Source organism: Sus scrofa, chromosome 4 (assembly GCF_000003025.6).
Source record: "Sus scrofa isolate TJ Tabasco breed Duroc chromosome 4, Sscrofa11.1, whole genome shotgun sequence".
Lineage (NCBI taxonomy): Eukaryota > Metazoa > Chordata > Mammalia > Artiodactyla > Suidae > Sus > Sus scrofa.
This window is the reverse complement of record NC_010446.5, coordinates 6,376,236-6,399,328: the sequence shown is the minus strand read 5'-3', so window position 1 is coordinate 6,399,328 and position 23,093 is coordinate 6,376,236. Positions and strand designations below refer to the sequence as shown.

The following is a 23,093-nucleotide window of genomic DNA, read 5'->3' as shown; positions in this document are numbered from 1 at the left end:
GTCCTGGGCTTGGAGTCCTGAGTGTGAGTCTTGGTAAAGGGGCTTGCTAAAATTGTGTGACTTTTAGAAATATATTCCCTAACTTTTCTCACGTGCAAAGTGTGACTACCGCTTAACCTTCCTGGAACAGTGTCAGGATGAGAGAGGAAGCGGTGAGAATACTATAGAAAAGGTGGAGCTGTCAGTACCAGCGGCTCATGCTCATCACTTAGTGGTGACTCACGCATCTGTGGCCACGTGCCCTGACCACGTGCCAGGCATCCTGAAAGGAGTTAAAGGGGGGACTGGCCATCTGTTGGGGAGAAAGACATTAAGTGGAATGTTACACTGTGGTGAGCGTCACACGGAAGTCTTGGAGAAGGCACGGACGGACGCCCGGCCTCAGGGAGCTGGTGATGTAGAAGCCGCCAAGATGGGTGCTGGGGCAGAGGATGAGGTTGCCTGTGTGTTTGCTCTCGTTGGGTGTCCCGCGGGCTTGATGCCTTCTCTGAAGATGAGGGGTTTGGCTTTCTGTCCACTTCAAGTGTAAAGAAACCCTCCTTGCTTGTTGAAGGGATGCGTTGTTTGATCATCCAGCTGGGACTTCACCTGCTCCCTCCGCTCCGCGTTCACCCAGTGCACTTCCAGCCACCGGCTAGACGACCTTTCCTCTGGGCAGCTGACAGCTCTCAGTGTCTCCCTGTTGTCGCTGCACTCTTAGTACCTGGGCTTTGACGTGAAGAGCCGTCCTGCCTTTTCTGCTCCGTCCTCATTTCCTCTCTAAGTTGCTGCAGAGACCTGCCTCTCTTCTCACCCTGGACCTGTTCCGTCTCTGCCAGAACCCAAGACATGGGCTCGGGAAATTGGGTTCATGTCTCAGCTTGTTCACCATCGCAGGATTTTGTCCTCATTACTTGTGTGATTTATTCTATTTTGTACTGTTAAAGAAGAAAAAGAAAAAGTAAAACTCCGTGTTCCAGCTGTGCAGCCTGTCTCCTCAGATGAGGGAACGTGAACTTGTGTTATCTCGGGTCACTTTGCTTCACGGAAAGAGCCCATCAGCCCTTTGCCCGCAAACTCACCCTCCATTCCTCCCCCTTAAGAACGTAGCCCGTATTTGCTAGCTTTTTGAATAATGTTCCAAATTCCGAAGCTGCTGGTCCCTTTTCTGCAGCACAGTGTGCAGTACAGTAAATGCGTCTGTTTTCATGCCACACATTCTGAGCATTCTGTCCCCGGCGCCTAGTACAGTTGCGCCAACCTATCAGATGTATCAGAAATCAGTATTTCTTTGATAGATACCTATTCATTCCTCTCTTCCCTACCATGGGAGCCCATGGCATTTAAAGGATTTTTTGGGTTCTCAAAGTAAAACATTGTACATGTAATTTCCAGAAGCACATCTGTTGCTTCAAGTGGGAGAAGCAGTCCAGGTAAATTCATCATCGCAGTTTAGTGCAAGAACACTTTACCGAAGAGCTTGAATGATCAAGAGAGAAGAAAGCTCTGGGTTTTCAGACAAGATGCAGGAATCGATCCCTAACCTCGCTCAGCGTTGTCGTGAGCTGTGGTGTAGGTCGCAGATGTGAATTGGATCCTGCGTTGCTGTGGCTGTGGTGTGGGCCGGCAGCTGCAGCTCCAATTGGACCCCTAACCTAGGAATCTCCATGTTCTGTGGGTGTACCCTCCCCCTGCCAAAAAAAACCCCAGACAATATGCAAAATACAAACATAGCCCTCTCTGTATAAATTCTTATTTTATTTCTGTTTCAGTATTAAAAAATAACCTGTGAAACTGTCTAAAGATTTAAATTTATGCAAATTTAAAGTATAAAATAGTCATGATTCGATATTTTCAAACAATGTAAAAAAGAGAGAGACAGTGAAAGTCTATTCTTTTCTTTTTTTGTCTTTTTAAGGCCATACCTGCAGCATATGGAAGTTCCCAGGCTAGGGGTTGAATTGGAGCTGCAGCTGCTGGTCTACACCACAGCCACAGCCACACTAGATCCAAGTCTACACCACCCAGCTCATGGCAGCGCTGGATCCTTAACCCAGGGTGAACCCACATCCTCAGTGGACACTGGTCTGGTCCATTACTGCTGAGCCACATGGGGAACTCCAGAAATCTCCTATTCCTGTTTCTTATCCATTGCCTTTCCCCCCTGACAATTAGATAACTATTGTTGTTTTTTATGTATATAAGTAGGGAGTGTTCTGTGCACATACAGTATGAACATATATTCTTGTGCTGTTTTACTCTGCGTGTGCACATGCGTGAGTGTGTGTGTATGTCTTTGCACACACGTGTGTGTGCACTAAGCAGTGTATTTGGTGGAGTCCTCTTCCTGTCTGGAGCTCTGTGCGTCCTGACGATGCAGAGTACCTGGTGGGATTTCCTCGTACGAGTGCGCCCTCTCATGTAACCAGCCTCTCCATTCTAGACTTTCAGATGGTTTCCAGTGCTTTGCTCTTAAGGACAATGCTGTAAATAGATATTTGTTTATAACATTTTATATCCAAGCATATATGTAGGGTCATTGTAGAAATGGAGTTGCCGGGACAAAGGAAAATACCAATTTAGATGTGCTTGAGTCTGTGAGAGAATTTAAGCCGTTTTAACAAAAATTTATTAAGATTGTTTACTATCGGAAATTTCACATTTACATTCAAAAGTTATTTTGCTGATTTTTAGAGGATTCATGGATTTTAATATATTTGGTAGACTAAAATGGTACATGGCCACTGCTTAGGGAGCTCCATAATCGACCAAAGCAAAAATAAAAAAGAAATGGAAAAACGAAAGCCGAAAAAGACATAACTGGCACTAGATTTCCAGGCTGACAGGAGTTTGGTGTCCACAGTTGGAAAACCTGGCATTCTAATTCCCTCCATTATCTAAAGCCTGGCCACACATTTGTTCACTGTTTCTTAGCTGGGAGATTCTTTCACGGTTCCATTACACTGTGTAACCAGTGTAATCTCGCCATTAGTGAGTCAGGGCTCCTGTGTGTTCGACCTTGAACATCTGGCTGGGTTTTCTGTGCTCGACTTTCACGTGCTCCACTTTTACCTTGGTGGCTGTCCAGGACCTTCCCTTCCCAGGCAAAGTCAGAGGTGGGAGCAGGGACTTGGGATGCGAAGCTTCTGGTTAGGGGCGGTTTCGAGGTGACATAGATCAGTCACCTCGTGCCCTGGCTGTTGTTTTGCAGCGTATTCTGTTGGACTTCAGGAAAACATCAACCTGCTTATAATCCTCAATCAAGTAGAAAATACAGAATTATCGATTGAATCCATGCCTAAAAACAAAAGTTTTGACCAGTTTTGTATTTTATCGCTGGAGGGCACGGGAGGCCTGAGAGAAATACAGTAGCCACGATTTAAACCAGGTCCGTTTGACTCGAGTGACAGGGACGGGGCTCTTCCCGTTGCGTGTGGTGTGTTAGGTCTGGTACCCGCAAACCTGCGTGTTTTAACACGGCATCAGGCTTGAAAGTTTTTAAAAATAATTCGTGACCAGTGAAATATATTAACATATTTCAAAGCCTACTTAAGGTAACAGCAAGGTATTTTAGCACAGGAAGACCTGAGGAGTTGACTATCTAGAGAGAAAATCAAGTATTTTATATATTTTTTCCTTTCCTCTTTGAAACCATAGGCATATCTCAAACTGTGGTAAAATAGGCAATTTTTTTCCCTAATTTTTTAATCTTTTGACTTTCCTGTTACTTCGAATGGTAAGTGTCATGCAGGGAATGACATTGTGAATTCTGATTAAGGAATTAAGTATTAAGTTATATGTATAAGTCCTCAAAAATTATAAAAGTGCTTTGTTATTTAAGAAGAAAATAGGTGGTTAAATCTCTTTGACAAACGTATGCATACATTAAAAACTCCTTTGGTCTAGGAAGTTTTAGTGTACCTAATTTTGTTAAATGTTCTAACTTATTAAAGGTATCCCAATTATAGCATAAATGGATACGTAAAAATAAACTGTGGAATTTATTTTCTTCTAATTAAGCTGAAGCCGGGAATTTGTGTTCTCATTGGAGCAGATGACACATGGCATGTTGCTCTTTACTGAGGAAAACAAAGCTTATTGAGCCCATGGTCACCATGATTCTCCAGTTTGCAGCACCTCGTGTGTAAGCGTGCGCGCGTGCTGATCTGTGCATGGAAATTTCTGAAAGGCGTATAACGTTGTGTATTACTACCTCCGGAGCATGGGTGTAGGAGAAGCTTTATTTTAATTTTCTATCCTATGCTGTTCGTTTAAACTTTTACCATATATATTTTTTATTTTTAAAATTTAAAAAAAAAATGTTTGGCTGCGTCTGAGGCACATGGAGTTTCCCTGGCCCGGGGTCAGACCTGGGCCACAGCCGTGACCCGAGCTGCTGCAGTGACACCGCCTGATCCTTAACGCACTGCACCACAAGAGAACTCCCGTATATTTTATTTTTGTGGAAAAAAGTCGAAGTTAAAAGTACTCCTGAAAGTTTTTTTTCCTGTGACAACAATAGCAGGAATTGTCTATTTTTACATTTCACGTGCAGATTCTCTATAGAATGATCAGTTCTGTAGGGTCAGAGCTACAGTCGGTAGAATGAGACCAGAAAGCACACAAAATCATCAGTTTGTTTGGAGACTGAGTAATTACCTCCACTCGCAGATGCCGTGGTCGGAAGCTGCAGGGTAACCTGCTGCCCCTCTCCTTCTCTGTCCACCCTTTTACCTCCACGCCCCTCCTCCTGTGTCTCCTGTCCCTCTGTCCCCGCGTGTCTTGTCCGCCGACACCAGCCGACTCTCCAGCACCAGCCGGTGTCCAGCGGTTGAATTCCGTTCATTTCTGACCCTAGCTCCACAGAAGAAGGGCTCGGTCCCACAAGACTGTCCCCATGTAGCATGTCAGCTGTAAGTGGGGCTCCAGGCTGCCCTCATTTCTCTCTGGCCAGTGACACATTTGAGGGCTCCCCAGCCCACCCTCAGGTTCAGTAATTTGCTAGGAATGACTCACTGACAGAACGCAGGAGGGCCAGCAGGTGGAACAAGCAGAAGAGAGGGGGGTGCCCACTGGACTCCGAGCTTCCCTGCCCTCCCCAGGCCCGCCCCCCTCAGCTCTTGGAGGACTTCTCCAGCCTGAAGCTCCCAGACTCCGTTGTCCTCGGGCTCATGGAGCCCTCGGTACGTGGGCACGATTGTTTCAGTCCCAAGTGACTGGCCCTTGTGCTTGAACACAGCTTCAGGGGTGGGGGCGGGGGGAGCTGCTGAAGGTACCCACCCTCTAATCTCACGGTTGGTGGGTTGGTGTTGTGGCAGCCAACCCCCTTCTTCTGGAGGCCCCTCATTAGCATGGCTCAGGGGTGGTCGGAAAGGGGCTTATTCTGAGTAAGAAAAGGCACTCCTATCACTCAGGAAACTCCAAGGGCTTTAGGAGCTTTGCGCCAGGACCTGGGGACAAAGACCAAATATACATTTTTCGCCTGTATTCTGACTTTCTACCATGCATTGTTAGAAAAAAAAAAATGACCTTGACTCTTGCTGAAATGGAAAGACTTAATTCCTGTGTGTAAAGCCCTTGCTCCAGGGGCGAGAGGTCAGCTCAGTTCCGAGCACAGCGAAGCCCGTGCGGGAGGCACACCGACCAGCCGAGTGAGGGTCAGTCAGTGGGAGGTGATGCAGCGCAGACCCCCAGTCCCCCCCCCGCCCCTTGGCAGCGACCGAAGCCCCAGGCCCCATGCCTCCGGCTTTTGGCACATCCCGCCCTTGCCCTAAGACGCCGCCAGAACCGGCTTTTCTGTCCGACGGGACGGAAACGTGGTGGGGAGGCTGCAGCGGCACAGGGTCTCCCGAGACCGGCTCCCGGGGGCAGATGCCGCCTTTGCCTTGATCGGCAGAGCGGCCTTTCTGGCCCCCTTGCCGTGGGGCGTGGAGGTTGAGTTCCGTCATGAACATGAGACCTACTGAAGTCTTAAGTGGTCTTAGCTCAACAAGCAAAAGGAGTACATCCGGGCCGGCGCCGTCTCGCGTCCCCTCCTTGAACCGAGCGGCCTTCGGCCCGTCTGGGCAGCACGTCCGTCCGTGGGGTCGTTCACGCAGCGGTGCTTCGGCGCGGGTGTGCGTGCCTCTTGCAGCCACAATGCGAGGAGACAGCATCGTGGTGGCTCCCAAGTTCTCAGCTCGCACGTAGTAGGTGCTTCATATTAGGTGTTTGTTAGGGGAAGGAACAGATTTTCCCTAAGAGAAATTTATGTTGTGGTCGAGGGAGTGTCAGTCCATTTGTGACAGAGTATCATGGCTCCTGTGCCTTCTAAACAGCAGGAATCGACTCCTGACAGCTCTGGAGTTCCACGTGGCTGTTTCTGACTTGCGTCCTCTGGGGGGGGCAGCGGGCGCAGGCCCGCTTCCTGGCTCTCACTGTGTTCTCACGTGGCAGGTGGACGAGCATAACGGGTCCTAAGGGCACCGTCCCTTCCATGCGGGCTCCAGCTTCAGACCTGACCGCCGCCCTAAAACCCTGCCTCCTGATGCCATCACAGTGGGGTGTAGGGCACCAGCCTGTGAATTGGGGGGTGTGGGGCACAGACATTGTCTGTCACAGAGGCGCCCCAGTTTTTTCCATCTGGGGTGATAGGATTGTGCATGAAATGCTTTGTATCGTGGTGGGAGCGACCGACTCTCCCACGCCTGCTGCTGCCCTGTTCAGGAGAGGGGGCAGTCACACAGCACAAGTAGTAGTTAATGTGGTTGAATCTCGAAGGAGGTGTGTGAACTTGAAATCATCAAAGCAACATCACAGGTAGAGGAAAGAGCTTTGACAAAGACATGAGCTTGTAGTGGCTCTTGTCACTTGGGAGGAGGGAAGATTGGGTTGAGGAGGTCACCTGCAGCAGGTGGCTTTTCAGGAGGCCATCTTAAAGAGTCATTTCTTGGAGAGCCAGGCAGGGTTGGTGCATAGGATGTCAGTGCTTGGCAACGCCGGGTTGGCTGCTCTGTGCTGTTTGATCAGCCTTTTTCCAGGATTCCAGAAGGCCCCAAGGGACATGTTTTCTGTGTGTGTGTTCACTCGTCTGTGGTTCCCTGCATGAGCTTGGGCGGTCGAGATTTGACTCCGTAGAGCCCTGGCGTGTGCCTCCATCCCTCTGCTGGTGAGGAATTGTTGACACGGTGGGGCGCGTGTCAGCACTTGAAAAAATTGTAGTCCTCAAAAACCCAGGTTCTGTATTCCATGTCTTGCCGTGATGGAGCTGAGGAGAACCCCCAGCCTCTGGGGTGTGAGTCAGACACTTCACAGCTATCTTTTTTTCCTCCACAGAAATAGAGAAGTTTCAAAAAGGAGAAAGCAAGGATGAAGAAAAGTACATTGATGTGGTGATTAATAAGAACATGAAGCTGGGACAGAAAGTGTTAATTCCTGTAAAACAGTTCCCGAAGGTAAGACAGTGAGGTCTGCACTGCAGGTGTGTTACACTTTGTCACAAGGCAGCAGATGTTTAATTTCTATTCTGTTCGGTGTTTTCTTAAAATGTTTTCCCTTAGCTCAACACTCTGCCCCCACCCCAACATGCATACTTTTAAAATTAATTTAAAACATATTTAGTGGTTCTGTCCTTTCTGTTTGACCTCGGCGTGAGTTACAGAGTCCTAAGAATGATGCTTCTGAGTGATATGTTGGACTTTGGACAGCCTGTTCAACTGCCTCCTCCTGTAGGTTCTTCATCTGTAAGATGAGGTTGGATTGCTAAGAATTAAAGTAAGGTTATTCATGTTAAATGCTTAGCATAGGGCTTGGCACATAAATGTTCAAAATATTTTCTAACTACTTTAGAAGAAATCATGGCAGGTGTCACTCGATGTCACTGAGTGCAGTCACCATAGGGGCTTTAAAGTCTCGCTCTAAAACCTCAGTCACCTTCAACTTGGCCTAAATGGAGAGTCTCTTTACTCTGCTTTTTTTCTTTCTTTTGAATGTCCTTATACATGATTTATGCACACTATTATATGTCAGTAGTTAATTTCTTTGATTGTGATCCGTTACCTGAATATACCACAATGTATTTATTATCCATTTGCCTGGGCAGGTTTTACTTTTGGGTTATTATAATTAGGTTGCTGTGAACATTTTCGTACAAGTCATTTTGTGACCTTGTGTCTTCATTTGCTTTTAGTAGATACTTAGAATTTAAGTTGCTGTGTGCCTGGCTTTATCATAAATTGCCGTCGTCTTGGTGACATTTCAGAGCAGTGCATGCGGGGTGTGGTTGCTCCATATTTACATCGGTATTTGGTGCTGTCGGTCTCTTTCCCTCCAGCCATTCTGATTATTGGTGTTTTCTTGTGGTGTTAATTGGCGTTTCCTTGAGGATTAATGATTTTGTGTACTTTTTTATGCACTTACTGGCTATTTTCATATCTTCTGTTTTGAAGTCTCTTTTTAAATCTTTTGCCTATCTCTGATGGTATGTCTTCTTCTCATTGAATTGTAGGAGCGATGTGTATATATATATATATATATATATATATATATATCCTGGTTACAGATCTTTTGCTTGATATACGTTTGGTGAATATTTGACTCAGTCTGTGGCCAACCTGTTATTTTCTTAATAGAGTCTGAAGATAAGCAGAAGTTTTAATTTTTGACATCAGTGTGTCAGTTTTTTTCTTTTACCTTCTGTCAACTAAGAAATCTTTGCCAACGGAAAGTCCTTTTATAAGATACAAAGCTAGTCTCCTGTGTTTCCTTTAAAAGCTTTATCATTATCGCTCTTAATGTTATATCTTTGATACATCTCAAATTAGTTTTTGTGTATGGCATGAGACAGTCAAAATTCGTTTTTGCTTCGTATGGATATCCAGGTTTTTCAGTACCATTTGTTTGCTGAAAGACATTTTTCTCCCACTAATTGTGTTGGCGCCTTTGATGGGAATTGCATGACTGTGTGCAGTGAGGGTCTGCTTGCATACTTTCTGTTTATTTCATTGGTCTGTTTATGGATGCTCATGCCAACACCACATTGTTTTCATTACAGTAGCTTTTTATAATAAGGCATGAAATTAGGAGTTCCCGTTGTGGCTCAGTGTTTAACGAATCTGACTGGGAACCGTGAGGTTGCCAGTTCGATCCCTGGCCTTGCTCATTGGGTTGAGGATCTGGCGTTGCCGTGAGCTGTGGTGTAGGTCACAGATGTGGCTCAGCTCCCACGTTGCTGTGGCTGTGGTGTAGGCCGGTGGCTACAGCTCCGATTGGACCCCCAGCCTGGGAACTTCATGTGCCGCGGATGTGGCCCTAAAAAAGTACAAAAGACAAAAAAAAAAAAAAAAGAAATTAGTTAATGTAGCCCCTTCAACTTTGTCCTTTTCTGAGATTGCTTGGATGCAGATCCTTTGCAATTCTGTGTACATTTAAGAATTACTGGCTTTCACAGAACGTTTTGCGGGGATTGTGCTTGCGGTTGCGTTGACTGTTGATGAGCTTCGAGTGCTTGGTCGTCTTCACGACAGGAAGTCTTCCCTTCCATGAACATGTTAGGTCTTTCCACTTATTCAGATGTTCAGCTTCTCTCAGTAGAGCGTTATACTTTTTTAGGGTAAAGTCTTGTCTTTTCTGAAACTTACTCCTAGGTATTTTATGGTTTTGAACACTTACAAAAAGAGTAATTCACAATTTTATTTCCCAGTGTTTTTGCCTCTAATAGAAGCTTTTGCATATTGACCTTGTCTTCTGCTACCCTGCCAAATTCACGGCTCTAGGAAGTTGTTTTATAGATTCCTGAGAATATGCTGTGCACATAGTCATGCCATCTGCACAAACTGTTTGCCTTTTCCTTTCCAGTTTTCAATGCTTGTATTTCCCTCGACTGAATTATTGTATTGGCTAGGATCTCCAGTATCCTGCTTGAATGCAAGTGGTGAGATTAGGCATTTTTCTCTTATTCCCAATCAATGTGTAAAACATTCACTGTCTTACCGTTAAGCATAGTAACAGCGAAGGGCTTTTTGGTAGAGGTCCTTTACCCGGTAGAGGAAGCTTCCTTCTGCTCTAGTGTTGCTGAGAGATTTGATCCTGACTAAGAATTCTGTTGAATACCTTTTCTGTATCTGTTGAAATGAACATGGATGTTTTTCCTGTATAGTGAATTTTATTGATCTGTTTGTCTGAATTAAACCAATTTTAAATTTAAAACAATTTTGCGTTCCTGGGTTAAATCCTGCTTGGTAATGATGTATTATCCGTTTATACATTGTTGGTTTAGATGCATCTGTACGCATGAGCGATACTGGCTTATAATTTTATATAAAGACAACTAAATTAATTACACATACCTTCAACCTTTTGATATTTTTGAAAAGTTTCTGGTGACTTTGTTCACTTTTTTGTTTGTTTTCTTTTTATAGCCGCACCTGCAGCAAATGGAAGTTCCTAGGCTAGGTGTCTCAAATCCGAGCTGTAGCTGCCGGCCTACCCCAGAGCCGCAGCCACGCCGGATCCGAGTCGCATCTGCGACCAGCACTGCAGCTTGTGGCAACACCACTGGGTGAGGCCCGGATCAAACTTTCATCCTCAGATTTCCACTTTTGTTATTAGTTTTTTTCTCCCTTTTCTTCAGTTTGGATAATTTCTACTTTTTTTTTTAAATTAAAAGATTTATTATTACTACTATTTTTTATGGCTGCACTGTGGCACATAGAAGTTTCCAGGCCAGGGATTGAATCCAGGCCACAGCTGTGGCCACACTGGATCCTTTTAACCCACTGCACTGGGCCTTGTGGATTCTTAACCCACTGCACCACAGCAGAAACTCTTTTAAGCTCTATCTTAAACTGATTGACTTTCCTGTGTTATCTTTGTTTTCTGTTAACCCTATCAGATAAACCTTTTATATCAATTATTGTAATTATCTGTTTCAGAACTTATATTTGATTCATATATAAATATATATATATTTAAAAACATTTTTTCTCTCCTAAGATTTTCTGTTTATTGCAAGTATTATGTCATCATGTGTAATTGAGCACAATTAAAACAAGTATTATATCATGATGTGTAATTGAGCACAAAGTAGGTGCTTTAAAGTCTTTAATTCTAAAATCTTAGTCATCTTAGGTTTGACTTGAATTGATACTCCTTTATCTTGATAATGAGTCATATTTTTCCAAAATTTTGCTTGTTAAATAATTTTGTATTGTATGCTGGACATTGTGAGTGTTACGTTGTGGAAATTGGATTCGGTCATGTTCTTTGGGGAATGTTGATATTTTCGGATTCAGATTGCAGACTCTGGGTCAGGGTAGAAGTGCAGGTCTCAGTTCATTTCTTTTCTTAATTTGACTTTTGTATTTATTTCTGGCATACATGATTCGAGGGTCAGCTAGAGATTTTGGTTGCTTTTATGCACAAAATTTGGGGCTTCCCGAGTCTGACTGTCGTCGGTATATTCTTCCCATACGTTTCTGCACTGTGGTTGCCTCAGACTCTGCTACTCAGGTTCACAGCTCTAAAATCAGTCCCTTCACCCATCTCTCTCCCTCCTTCCAAGTCTAGGCTCCTTTCCAGAATCTCCTGGTGTTGGGCTGTTCGACAGAGACTTTAGATATATTGCTTTTTGTATTTTGTTCAGTGTTTAAGAGTTTATCACTGTTACCTGTATTCAGCCTGTTAGGAACTTAGCCATACTTGCAAAACTGAAGATATACATTTTAGTAAACAGAAAACTGTTGTGAACATTTTACAGACATTCTAATCACTAACCAAAGCATGGCTTATGGAAACTTTCATAAATGGACTTAGCATGCTGGGTGTGCCTACCTGTTCAGCCTGCAGTAAGAAGAAAGGTGAACAGACATGGCCTCTGTCTCCGAGGGCTCGTGGTCCTAGTCGGTGATTACTCTGAGGACAATAATAAATACTCTGTTGTGTATGAGTAAGAAGAGGAAATACAGCAGATGAGTAAAGTGTGTGAAGTAAAACCTCACGTGTGGTTTTTCAGCGTCAGCGTTAATGAGAACAGGGGAGGACAAATTACAATTTCTGTGTCTCACGGAGCGCAGAGTCCATTTCAAGCACTTACGCTATCTAAAGTAGGCTGCTTAGAAGTCTGCTTTCAGAATGCTGAAAAGGATATTTCTCCTTAGCAAATTGAGCATTTGCGTTTCAAGCCAGCCTTGCGGAAAGGCTGATAGAGCACTCGCGTCAGTTCTGAGGAAAAGCTCGCATGCTGGTGTCTGCTACGAGGCTGAGCTGGAGGAAGCTGGCAGCACCTGCCCCTCTGGAGTAGCCATGGCAGGGGCAGCCTGACGTGGCATTGAGGCAGGCTGTGCACTTGCAGCTTCAGTGGCAAGAGAAGGCTGTTTGTGAAACTCCATCTAATAAAATGACTTCCATTAATCGAATAATTTCTCTTAATGAACCGTTTCAACACTTTTTCGATGGTACAGCATTGAACATGGGTCTTGTGGTATTCAGACACGAAACATATATGTTCTCTTGAATATATGTCGAGCTTGTAAAGCGTAAAACTCAAGGTAAACACTTTCATGGTTTTTTTTTTTTTTTTAAGACTTTAATCTATAGACATTGCCCTCCGTAGTTTTCCTGTGGAAACCCTGACCCATGGTTCTGGACAATGATTTGAGAAAACAAAGTTAACGAAGTGCCAAGTCAACACTGGCACAGGGCGCCCTGTCCGTGCGGCCCCCTGTCCGTGCCTTGCGATTTAGATTTTACGTTGATTTTTTAAATTCACTGTTTCCTTCATCATTGAACCCACCTATCCATTCATATACCTACCTTTATTGAGGCTCTTCTCTGAGCCAGGAATTGTGCCTGGAAAACAAAACTGATTAAGCCATGTTCTTTTGTCACAAGAAGCTCCCAGTTTGTGGGGAACACAGATGAATAACTTACTGGTGTTACCGTGAGTCAGGGTTGGGGGATCCTGTTGACACTCAGAGAAGCCTTCTTGAAGGCTCCAAAGGAGCTGGGCGGGTAGGCATCAGAAGTAAGACAGGGTGGGCTTGGAGGGTGGCCAGGACTAGGGGACACAGGACAGAGGGCATTTGAGGAACTACTAGCCATTGCACTTGGCTGAGCGGGTTAAGCTCTCTGTGATAAGGGAGCAGGTGTGGGTAGAGCTGCTCAGTGGAGGTGTGACATTGGAACAAGAAGTGACCTTGGAGCTGCTTCAGACGAGGTGGGCTTCTCCAGGTGTTCAATTTTTGGAAAAAACCATTTCAGAAGGAAGTGGCACATGCAAAGTCATGCAAGAGTGAAAGAAGACTTATGCACCATTTAAAAAAGTGAGTTGTAATATGAAGTTAAGTTATATCTGTATACGCCAAACATACATGCTCTACCACTGCAGTAAAATTGTCTATATTGTTAAATTAGAAAAAGAAAGGCAACATATGGAACAGGTAAGATCCTAGTTGAACTTTACTAAAAACAAACAATTAACTTGAAGCTTAATAGCAAGAATTTTCTGGAGGGTAGGATTACATGCTCTTTTCTACTTCAGATGTTTCTGTACTTTAATGTTGTAATAATAACTTGGTGTCACTTTTATAATTAGGAAAAAAAACATTTCTGTTTTAGGGGGAAAATGTGCCTGAGAGTGTTCATTTAGGAGATATCTGTGTACTCTGATTGTGATTTTTAAGATTTCATGTCCTTAGTTAGATTCTATAGGTTTAAATTGGTTGATTTATTAATTTTTTAAAATTTGGTTATTTTCTAATCTCTAAGCATGCTAATGCTTACATATTATTTTCAGTAACTTTCTATTCTTATATTGAATCTAATTCTTACGTTAAATTTACATTACATTTAATTCTCACATTGTCTTTACATTCAATCTTTAATTTGTACATTAAATCTTTTCCTACTGCATGCATATTTTAAATTTGATACATCTGCTGTTTCACAGAAGCTCTTTGGTTAAGGGTCTTTGAGAGAAGTATTTATAAAACCTGTTCCCTATGGAGTTTGAATTAAAGCTCAAGAAACTTTCTTTTTTAAAGCTGGCTTGCATTTTTCCCTTACAGTGAGTTGCAGACAACTCAAAAACCCATGAATTTACTTCTGGGTAGAAACCTATTTCATAGAAATCATAAGTCACGGTCAGTGTGCTTCCCAGTGTTCATTAGACCTTGGGACCCCCCCTGGGGAAGCAGAAAGGCCACTCTGGATTACACACCTTCAGGAAAATGCAGTGGCGCTTAAGGCCATTGTCCAGTGAGCCCAGTCCCCTTCCAGGCCAGCCCCCGCCCTCATCTTGACAACCCCTGTCTTACCCTGGGGGCTGGAGGAGAGTGCAGGTGTAGCTAGGGGTGAGAGAGACACGTCTTCAGAGGCTACTTTTGTTCTTTTCTCAGAGGTCTTTTCTGGGCCCTTGAGGTCTTGTGACACATGCCCTTGGGTCATGAGAATTAGAAAGTTGGTTAAGTTGATATTTGTGAGTATGATAGCATTCAAAAATTATTGTGGGAGTTCCCGTCTTGGCTCAGCGGTTAACCAACCTAGCTAGCATCCACGAGGGTGCAGGTTCGATCCCTGCCCTTGCTCAGTGGGTTAAAGATCTGCTGTTGCCGTGAGCTGTGGTGGAGGTCGCAGACGCAGCTCGGATGCTGTGTGGCCGTGGCTGTGGTGTAGGCTGGCAGCTACAGCTCCAATTGGACCCCTAGCCTGGGAATGGGTGCGGCCCTAAAAAGACAAAAAAAAAAAAAATATATTGTGAAGGGGTTTCAAATCTTAATTCATGCTGTAACTTTCCCCCTATTCTCTTTAAAATACTTGATTATTGACCCAGAAAACAGCACTTGAGCTTAGATTTGTTAAGTGGATTTCAAAAACAGCTACTCCCATGTCACATTTATTGAGGGGCTGGTGAAAGAATTTACTCATGTTGTTTTGGGGTTTACTGTTAGCGTTACCACTGTTGATTGAGTCAGATGAGTATGTACAGAATTTGGTTATACGTGGTCCCCCCCACCTCCTTGCGCTTCGAAGACTGCCGGCTCGACCGTCTGTGTGCTTCGATCCCAGTGCAGTACCTTGGGACATCTGCGCTGAGTGGTGTTTTGTGTGAGTCTTTTGTTGCATCGCTGCTTGCTTTGGAGGTGGGGTGGAGGATGGATGCTCTTTAGTGTGTTGCTGAGCCGAAAGGTACAACACTTCCCGTGCTTAGCCGTGGCTCATGGGCTTGGATGTCCTGCGTTTTGCTGTACTGCTTGTTTTGGCCCTGAGCCCTGTGAGGGCCTCCAGGTTGGATTGGTTGAAGATCCCACGACTGTGCCGTTGGGCCCAGGAAACGGGAACAAAGCTGAGCCCCTCTCTTCTGGGATCCGCCCCCCGCCCACCACGGGGGAGTAAGTGACCGAATTCATTCGATGGCCCAGACTATGACTTTTATCAAAACAGGTCCTTGACGCATAGGTACAGGAAACAAGGGGGACTTGATACTCACACTGATACTGGGTCGGTCCAGAGGGGCGGGCAGTCAGGTTTAGACGTCAGCCTCCTTGCTGTGCCTGCTCCCTGCCGCTACCAGCTTGGCGACACCAGAGGTTTCCTCCCTCCCTCCCTCTCTTCTCCCTCTCCCTCCTCCCTCTCCCTCTCTCTCACACACACACACACACACACACACACACACACCCCTCCAGGCCACCTCCAGCTGCATATCCCACAGATTTCTTATGTTTGATTTGTCTGTAAGTGAACATCGGCTCTCTCCTCATTAGCAAACCTGGACCGTCCCCTGCGTTCCCTCTTTGAGGAATGGTAGACAGCACATGAACCCAAAAGGCCGTGCCTAAAACTAGCACCTCATCTTTGTCTCATAACTTCTCCTTCCTTCACCCCCCATTCTTGAAATAGCGTGAGTCATGCATTTGGGTACTTGTGCTGCTAACTTAGCGCTCATCTGTATCTATCTCTGCATTCCACTGCCCCTCCTTAACTGAGACCACTGCCCCCCCTCCCCAGTCTTTTGCAGTCGCCTTTGATCCAGTTTCGGACCTTGGTCCTGTTCTCCACATGCGCAGCCATGCTGCGGCCGGCCGTCTAGGACTCCCTGCCTCAGCGGTGTCAGGCTCGCTCACCTATGGGCTCCCTTGCTTCTTTGTTGTTCACCCATCTGCCCCCTCCCCCTGCAAAGAACAATCCAGTCTTGAGCACCTAGAGATAAAAAGTAGATTGTTTTAGATGCTGTATCATTTGCGTGTGCCTGTGGGTGTGATTTTGCCCCCATCATTTCAAGAAGAAGTTACTTATATCCTTGATTGATTTTTCAGAGTTGCTAATGTCCCAATAAGTGGGCCTGTTTACCCGTTAGAAGTAGATTCTATATTAAAATTGCAGTCAATGGAGCAATACCAAATAATGTCAACCACTACCAATAATACTTAGTGATTTGTGGTTGACCAGTTAATGCTTTTAAGTAATAGTGTTTATATAGCTTTAATGTGTTGCGATAACTTCTGCAGCAAAGAAAACCAGTAAAAATTATGTTCACTAGTGCCAATTGATTTGGAGGTAAAATAAACTTTAATTCCACAAATATTTATTGAAAAATCATTATGCAGGGAAGATAATGAATCAAATATGCATCGTAATTACTCTCGAGGGATTTACAGTCTAACAGGAGAAATAGTAAAATTTACTAAATACTCCAGGGGAAAGACTGATCTAACATAGAAGAGGAAGATGACACTGTAAGGATTTAAAAGAGTGAGGGAGAGTTGTTGCTGGAAAAGAACAACAGGTGGAGTTAAATGTAGTCCCTAAGTTCAGGGTGTTAACCAGCAGAGATCGGGGCAGGGCACAGTAACTGTTGGGCCAGAGTGCTTTCATTCTGGGGAACAGTAGGCTGCAGCCTTCACTGGAACGGTGACGACCAGTGCGGGAAGGAAAGCCCTCAGTGCTGGACTTGTGCGTTGGACTTTTATGGCACCAGCAGGGAGCCCTCAAAGATTTATGACAGACGTAAACAAATAGAACATGCAGTGGAATGTATTCGGCAGGATAAAAGAGCCTACCTTCTTAAAGTCCTCTTAACATTGAGGGGTGATTGATTTAAACACAAATGGGAATGACTTTTATTCCCAAGAAATTCAGCTTCCCATGTAAAAGTGATTGTTATTTTTAGAGGTGATTATCAGCATCATGAAAATTACTGTCGGTAATCTGGAGCTTGACTCCGTTACTAACTCTCCCAAGAAACAGTGTTTTGTTACCGAGGAGGCTGCTCCATTTCACAGCAGTGCCACGGTCCCATGCCTGCTGTAAGTTTATACTGCTTAGTGTCTATGGCACTGGCTTAATTCAGTTGAGGTCAGCATTGTGAATAACAACTAAAAGGTGAATTTATCAGTCATTGTGTTAGTGATTAAATTGTTGGAACCTAAAATGACCCCTAGAGCCAATGAAAGTGGTGACCTGGTCCTCCCTTTCCAGAAGGGATTGGTAACACAAGCCTCGTTTCTTTTCTTTCCATCCTTGCAGTTGGGCAGGAGTTAGATGAGTGTGGAGGCGATAAACCAGACGTCTTCCTTGGCAGTTTAATTCTTTCTCCTCAGTGAGCTCTGGAAAGCAAATGTGGGGTGATGTTTTCCAAAGAAGGATGTTGTGCCCAACTTTATATCTGGGCGCTGGAAGGACAAGCTAGCACTTCCGTTTTAATGCATGTGTGTAGCTCGTGGTTTTCCATGCATCAGGCACTGTTCTGTGGACCTCACATGCATGAACTTTACATGTGTTAATCTTTACAGTTTTAGGAGGAGGGCATGGTTATCTCCTGGTCACGTAGGAGGAACTAAGGAACAGAGAAGTTAAGTAACTTGCTAAATGTTACACAGTAAGCAGCAGGCATTTGAAACCCAGAAATCCGGCTCCAGAGCCCATGCCCTTGTTCAAGAAGTTAAACTTTATTAATATTTAGTACCAAGTTAGTGCTGGTATCATGACCTAGCTCGTATGAGTGCCAGACAGCGTGTGCACTGAGACAGGGTCCGGGAGGGGAAGAGGGAATTCTCCACCAAGTTGTGTTTTTTTGTTTGTTTGTTTTTTGGTCCTTTTAGGGCCGTGCCACCTGTGACATAGGAAAGTTCCAAGGCTAGAGGTTGAAGGGTTGAATTGGAGCTGCAGCTGCCAGCCTACATCACAGCCACAGCAACGCTAGATCTGAGCCGCATCTGTGACCTACACCACAGCTCACGACAACGGATTCATTCCTGCTGAGCCACAACAGGAACACCCATCTCCACCAAGTTTTAATTACTCATTTGCTTTCAGGAGTTGGGGCATATTGCTCTTTGTGTAGCTGTTTATGGATTCTTGTATTGCATTTCCCAGTTTTAGTTTACCTTACCTTTAACTAGACAAAGATTTTTTGGAAAAGAGACTGTGACTTCAGGACCACTGCAGAGGAGATGGAATTGAGTGAGAAAATACAGAGCTGCTCCGCCCTGTGTCCAGCGCCCAGCGCAAGCTTAGCACCTTATCGGGGAAGAGCAGCTGCGGTCCAGTGGGTGTGAGAAGCATAACCTTCTCAAATTAGGACCGTTTTTCTATATCTAGTATCATCGATAATGAATCTCTTGACCTAAGTAAGTCCTGAAATACTAACCAGTGATAGAGCAGGTATACATTTTAAAATAAATAAATGTAGGCATAAATATACAAATGCACACATATTTATATGTCTTTATAGTGTGCATGTGTGTGTGTGTGTGTGAGAGAGAGAGAGAGAGAGGAGGGCCGGGGGTGGGGCTACACTTCTCGGCTGCCTGACTGATGATCTGGAGCACCTGTCATAGCCTGTGGCGAGTGGCCCTGCTGCCCTCTTGCCTCCTTCCTTTCTCACGTTTTATTAGCTCTACAGTTAAACTGAGAGCGGGTCCTCATTTTACAAATTTTAAAAATTTCTTTATATCCTCTCTAGTTTCTCGCATCCTCTTTCAGACCTCCCTCTATAGAAAGAAATTGTTTATCTGTTACAGTATCCCTTTATTTTACAGTCTTTCTCAGGTGTCTTTTTAATCATTTTAAATAAACATTTAGATTTTAAAAGACTCAATTACAAGGGCCTTGTTGGGCCGTTAGGACCCACATACCAGAAATATACTTCCTTCCACGCTGCCTGTGTGGTGTATTTTAGGTTGGTTTTGTTTTAACTCTTGGGCGGTGATGGGTGTATTTGGACATTGCTTCTGGCTGGCACTCATCATTCACTTTTTGTGGACAAAGTGCTGCTTGCCAGCTAGAAGCCTGCGCTGGTCCAGCTGTGCTTGAGGTACATGGGGGAGTAGGTCTCTGCCCTCAGAAGGACCACCACCCCCACCCCCTCTTCAGGAAAGGAAGGTAGGCAGGTGTTACCAGCCCTAGAAAAAACTGATGTTCGAGGCTATGCGGGTGCATTTGGCTGCACTCTGCCCCCCCAGGGGCCACTCCCTGCACCCACGCCCTGTATAGCGCCCTGCCCTAGCATCTGTCCTGACCCGCAGCTCCCTTTGATGGACAAGATGTGAGGTGCCAGGCCTGACGGCTTCTGCTTTCCTGATCCTGGAAGCCATATGCCGTGCCATGGCCCTACCACTCTGATGTCACATGGGGAAGTGGAAGCTCTGGATGCCCAGATGGAGGGAAATCAACCAATGAGAACTGAGGTCCTTAATCCACGGCCACCACCAGCTTAAGAGACGTGGAATGAGCCGTCTTGGAAGTGGTTCCTCCAGCCCCGGTTGATCTGGCTGTTGCCACGTGGAACTCCGCCCGTTGTTGACGTTGCTGAACTGTAAGCAAACGAAGTGGTGGTTGTTCAGGGCCATTAAGTTTTGGATTCGTTTGTTAGGCGGCAGTAGGTGACCGAGGTGGCACTAAAGCATGACTTATTCAGCGCCTGATTTTCAGATTGTCAAGGCAGGTACACTGTGGGGAATGATGCAGAAAATGCATTTGTTGGCAGCAAGCTGGGGTTTTAGGTTCAAGTGGCAGGATGATGAGAGGGAGAAGGCACTGTAATGGACCAAAGGGAACTATCTCAGCGTGTGTGAGATTTAGCCCAGACTGTTTCGTCTGTGAAATAGTAAAGTACATTTAAGAAAAATGACTGGTGCAGAAGGAGCATTAAACAGTTGATGTTACAGTCCGGAAAGACACCGTAGTGCTTTGGGGCATTTTGCCCAGTATTGGGTAGGGGGAGGCTCTACCATTGAGAGGACTTAAATTTTGAAACTCTTTTCTTCTTTTGCCAAAGAGTGTTTTATATTTTATGTTCCTGCTGACCAGCTGTGGTTTTCGCAGAATAAAGCAACGATCGGCAGGATACTGGGTTCCTGGACCCAGAATTCATGAACCTGTTCTTTTGCCTTTGTGGATGCAGTGCAGTCTTTCTCTGAGTGTTACCGCGCGTATTAAGCGTGAAGTCCAGGATGTAGATGCGGAGAAGACGTCAGCTTGAGGAAAACGCGTTTCCTGTTCTCAGGAACCAACATGGAAGGAAGTGTCCTAAAGCCTAGTTTGGGGAGTGGGGCAGGAGAAAGCCGGAGGAGAGAGGGCGGGAGCCGAGGGCTTGGGGCACCCGGGGAGCAGCCAGGCCTGGCAGGTGAGGAGCTGAGGAAGGGACCGCCCGTGCATGCACTTTGTAGGGTGCCTTTGTCTATACAAAGAAACACTGAAACCGCCCGGACTGACGCTACGCTTTCATCTGAAATCCCAGCTCTTGGCCCAGGTGGGCGAGTCTGCCTCTGACCTCCCCGCCCAGTCGCTCTGCTCCATCAGGCTGGCCACCTTCTGGTTTCAGGAAGTTCCTTAGTGTCTGGGGCTTCTGCACTTGCTAATCACATGGCAGGAAGATCTCTGCACCCAGAGCCTTGACCATCACAGGCCAGCCTAGCCTGACCTTGCTCACTCTCCGAGAATGCCCATGCACTCTGTAGGCGCCTTCAGTCCACCTCCGTAGGTTCTTGGTGGTCACTAAGCAACCTGGCATCTGCACATCTGTTCGTCTGGTTCGTCACCTGGCTCTCTGGGAGCAGGTGGGACTCAGAGCCATTGCCTCTTCCTGTTTCTCCCCCCAACACCTAGAACACATTGGCACCTCACCAGTGTTGCAGCCATAATCACGTTTCCTGGGGGCTTGACACCGATCTGTTGACTTTGTCAGTGTTTTAAAAAATCAGGGGAAGTGGTTTGGTTGCCCTTCCTCCTGCAGATTAAGGCCATTGCTGGGGAGAAGGAGGGGGGTCTGGCTCCGGCGGATCTCAGCAGAGGCTGCCTGCAGTCTCAGGATTCTTCCCAATCTCTGCCGTGAGCACTTGGAGCCTGGGGGTGGGGGGTGGGAGATGGGTGTTGGATTTCTGCAGAAGAAAACCTTTTGAGAAGGTGTCAGCTCTCCGAATTCTGGGGCTGTTGGGGTTCCTGCTCTCATGCTTGTCCCCGTCCAGATGAGTAGATGCGTGAGTCTTGTTTCCCTGATGTGTGGTAGTGTCTGCCGTGGCACTTGAACATTAGTTTGTATTCTGTTCAGTTGCCTTCTAGTTTTAAGGGTGAGGGTGGCGTTCTTTACGGCTCTGCATCTGAGCTGAAATGGGTGATTCTTGGAAAAAGGTCATTTAGAGAAGCTGCAAGGAGTCTGGCTGAAATCACAAGAGGAGAGTGTAAGGCTGGAGAGGTGGCAGGAGCTGCGCCGGTTCCAGCACATGTGGACTTGAGGGGTAGCAGGACAGCCCTGTGGTAAACAGACATCACAAAGCTGCCTTCGTGTTAAGACCTGTCTGCTGATGGAAGGGCTGGAAGTGGATACCAAGGTAGAACTCCACGGGTGCGGTGAGCAGTGAGGTGGCCCGGACTAGGGCCGTTGTGGGGGACTACAGAAAAATAGGCAGGTATAAGAGAGACTTAGGAGGTACAAGTGTTAACTTTAACTAATTAGATTATTGGACATTGGTTAACTGCCTCTCTGCACAGGTGTTGGAGCAGTGACTACGAGAAGCCCGTGGAAGGAATGTCAGGTTTCTGGCCTAAGGTGCTACGTGGACAGTAGTGCCATTTGCCGGGCCGAGGCGCTGTGACAGGATAACGTATGTGACACTACGTTGGCAGAGATTGCAAGTTCAGGTTTCCTGTTGAGTTAGAGGTCAATAAAGTGTCCCTTTGTTAGACTAATCACCTTTTGGTGAGCACCCAATTAAGGGAAACCTTTTAATGGAGTCAGTGACATGCTCCTAGTTGTTTATGAAATGACAGCTCAACTGTAATTGTTCCCCACGGAACAGTGTCGTGTCACAAATATAGTTTAGATCAATTAAAGCTAGTTCTTCCTCGGTGAAGAACACAATTATTGCATCTTATGTGTTATGCAATAAAATGCAAATATACTGACTGTGTGTTGGTTTACCATCTTCATGATCATTTGAAAAGTTTCCTACTTACAATTGTAATGTGGTTGTTTTTTTTTTTTTTTTTTTGACTTGTTGTCTTTTTAGGGCTGCACCTGTGGCAAATAGAGGTACCCAGGCTAGGGGTGGGAGCTGTAGCCACCGGCCTACGCCAGAGCCACAGCAACATGGGATCTGAGCCGAGTCTGCAACCTATATCACAGCTCACGGCAACACTGGATCCTTAACCCACTGAGCGAGGTCAGGGATCGAACCCACAACCCCATGGTTCCTAGTCAGATTCATTAACTCCCGAGCCGTGATGGGAACTCCAACAATTGTAACATTTATAATAAGATATTTGTTGTATACTCATTGGTCTTGGAACTAATACTTTTACCTTCTGTTCAAATCTGTGCCCAAATGAAATCATTAATAAAAATGGAGACTAAAGTATATTAGCTTCTTACTGTCTATCATGCCAGAACAGTTATCCAATAGAAAACAAATCCTGACTTCAGGAAGGACAGACTTTACTTATTTGCAAAGATTTCTGGAAGCCCCGGGAAAGGGGCAGCTATGCTGTGATAGGGTGAACTCTGACCTAAGCCCCTCCTCACTGCGCAGGGCGGCCCCGTCCATGCTGATGCAGGGCTCTAGGCCTTTGGCCATTAATGCCAGTCGTGACCCACCATCATGTGACCTAACACACGCAGTAACTATTTCCAAATGCCTCCCAGG

General features: G+C 45.6%; 1 protein-coding gene across 1 annotated transcript in view; it reads left to right on the top strand.

Moving 5' to 3' along the window:
- The window catches only part of KHDRBS3 (KH RNA binding domain containing, signal transduction associated 3), a 156,918-nt gene that overhangs the window by 47,166 nt on the left and 86,659 nt on the right, over nucleotides 1-23,093 (top strand). The window contains 1 exon segment of the mRNA XM_021088871.1: nucleotides 7,294-7,412. Within this exon segment, the coding sequence (XP_020944530.1) occupies nucleotides 7,294-7,412 (119 nt within the window).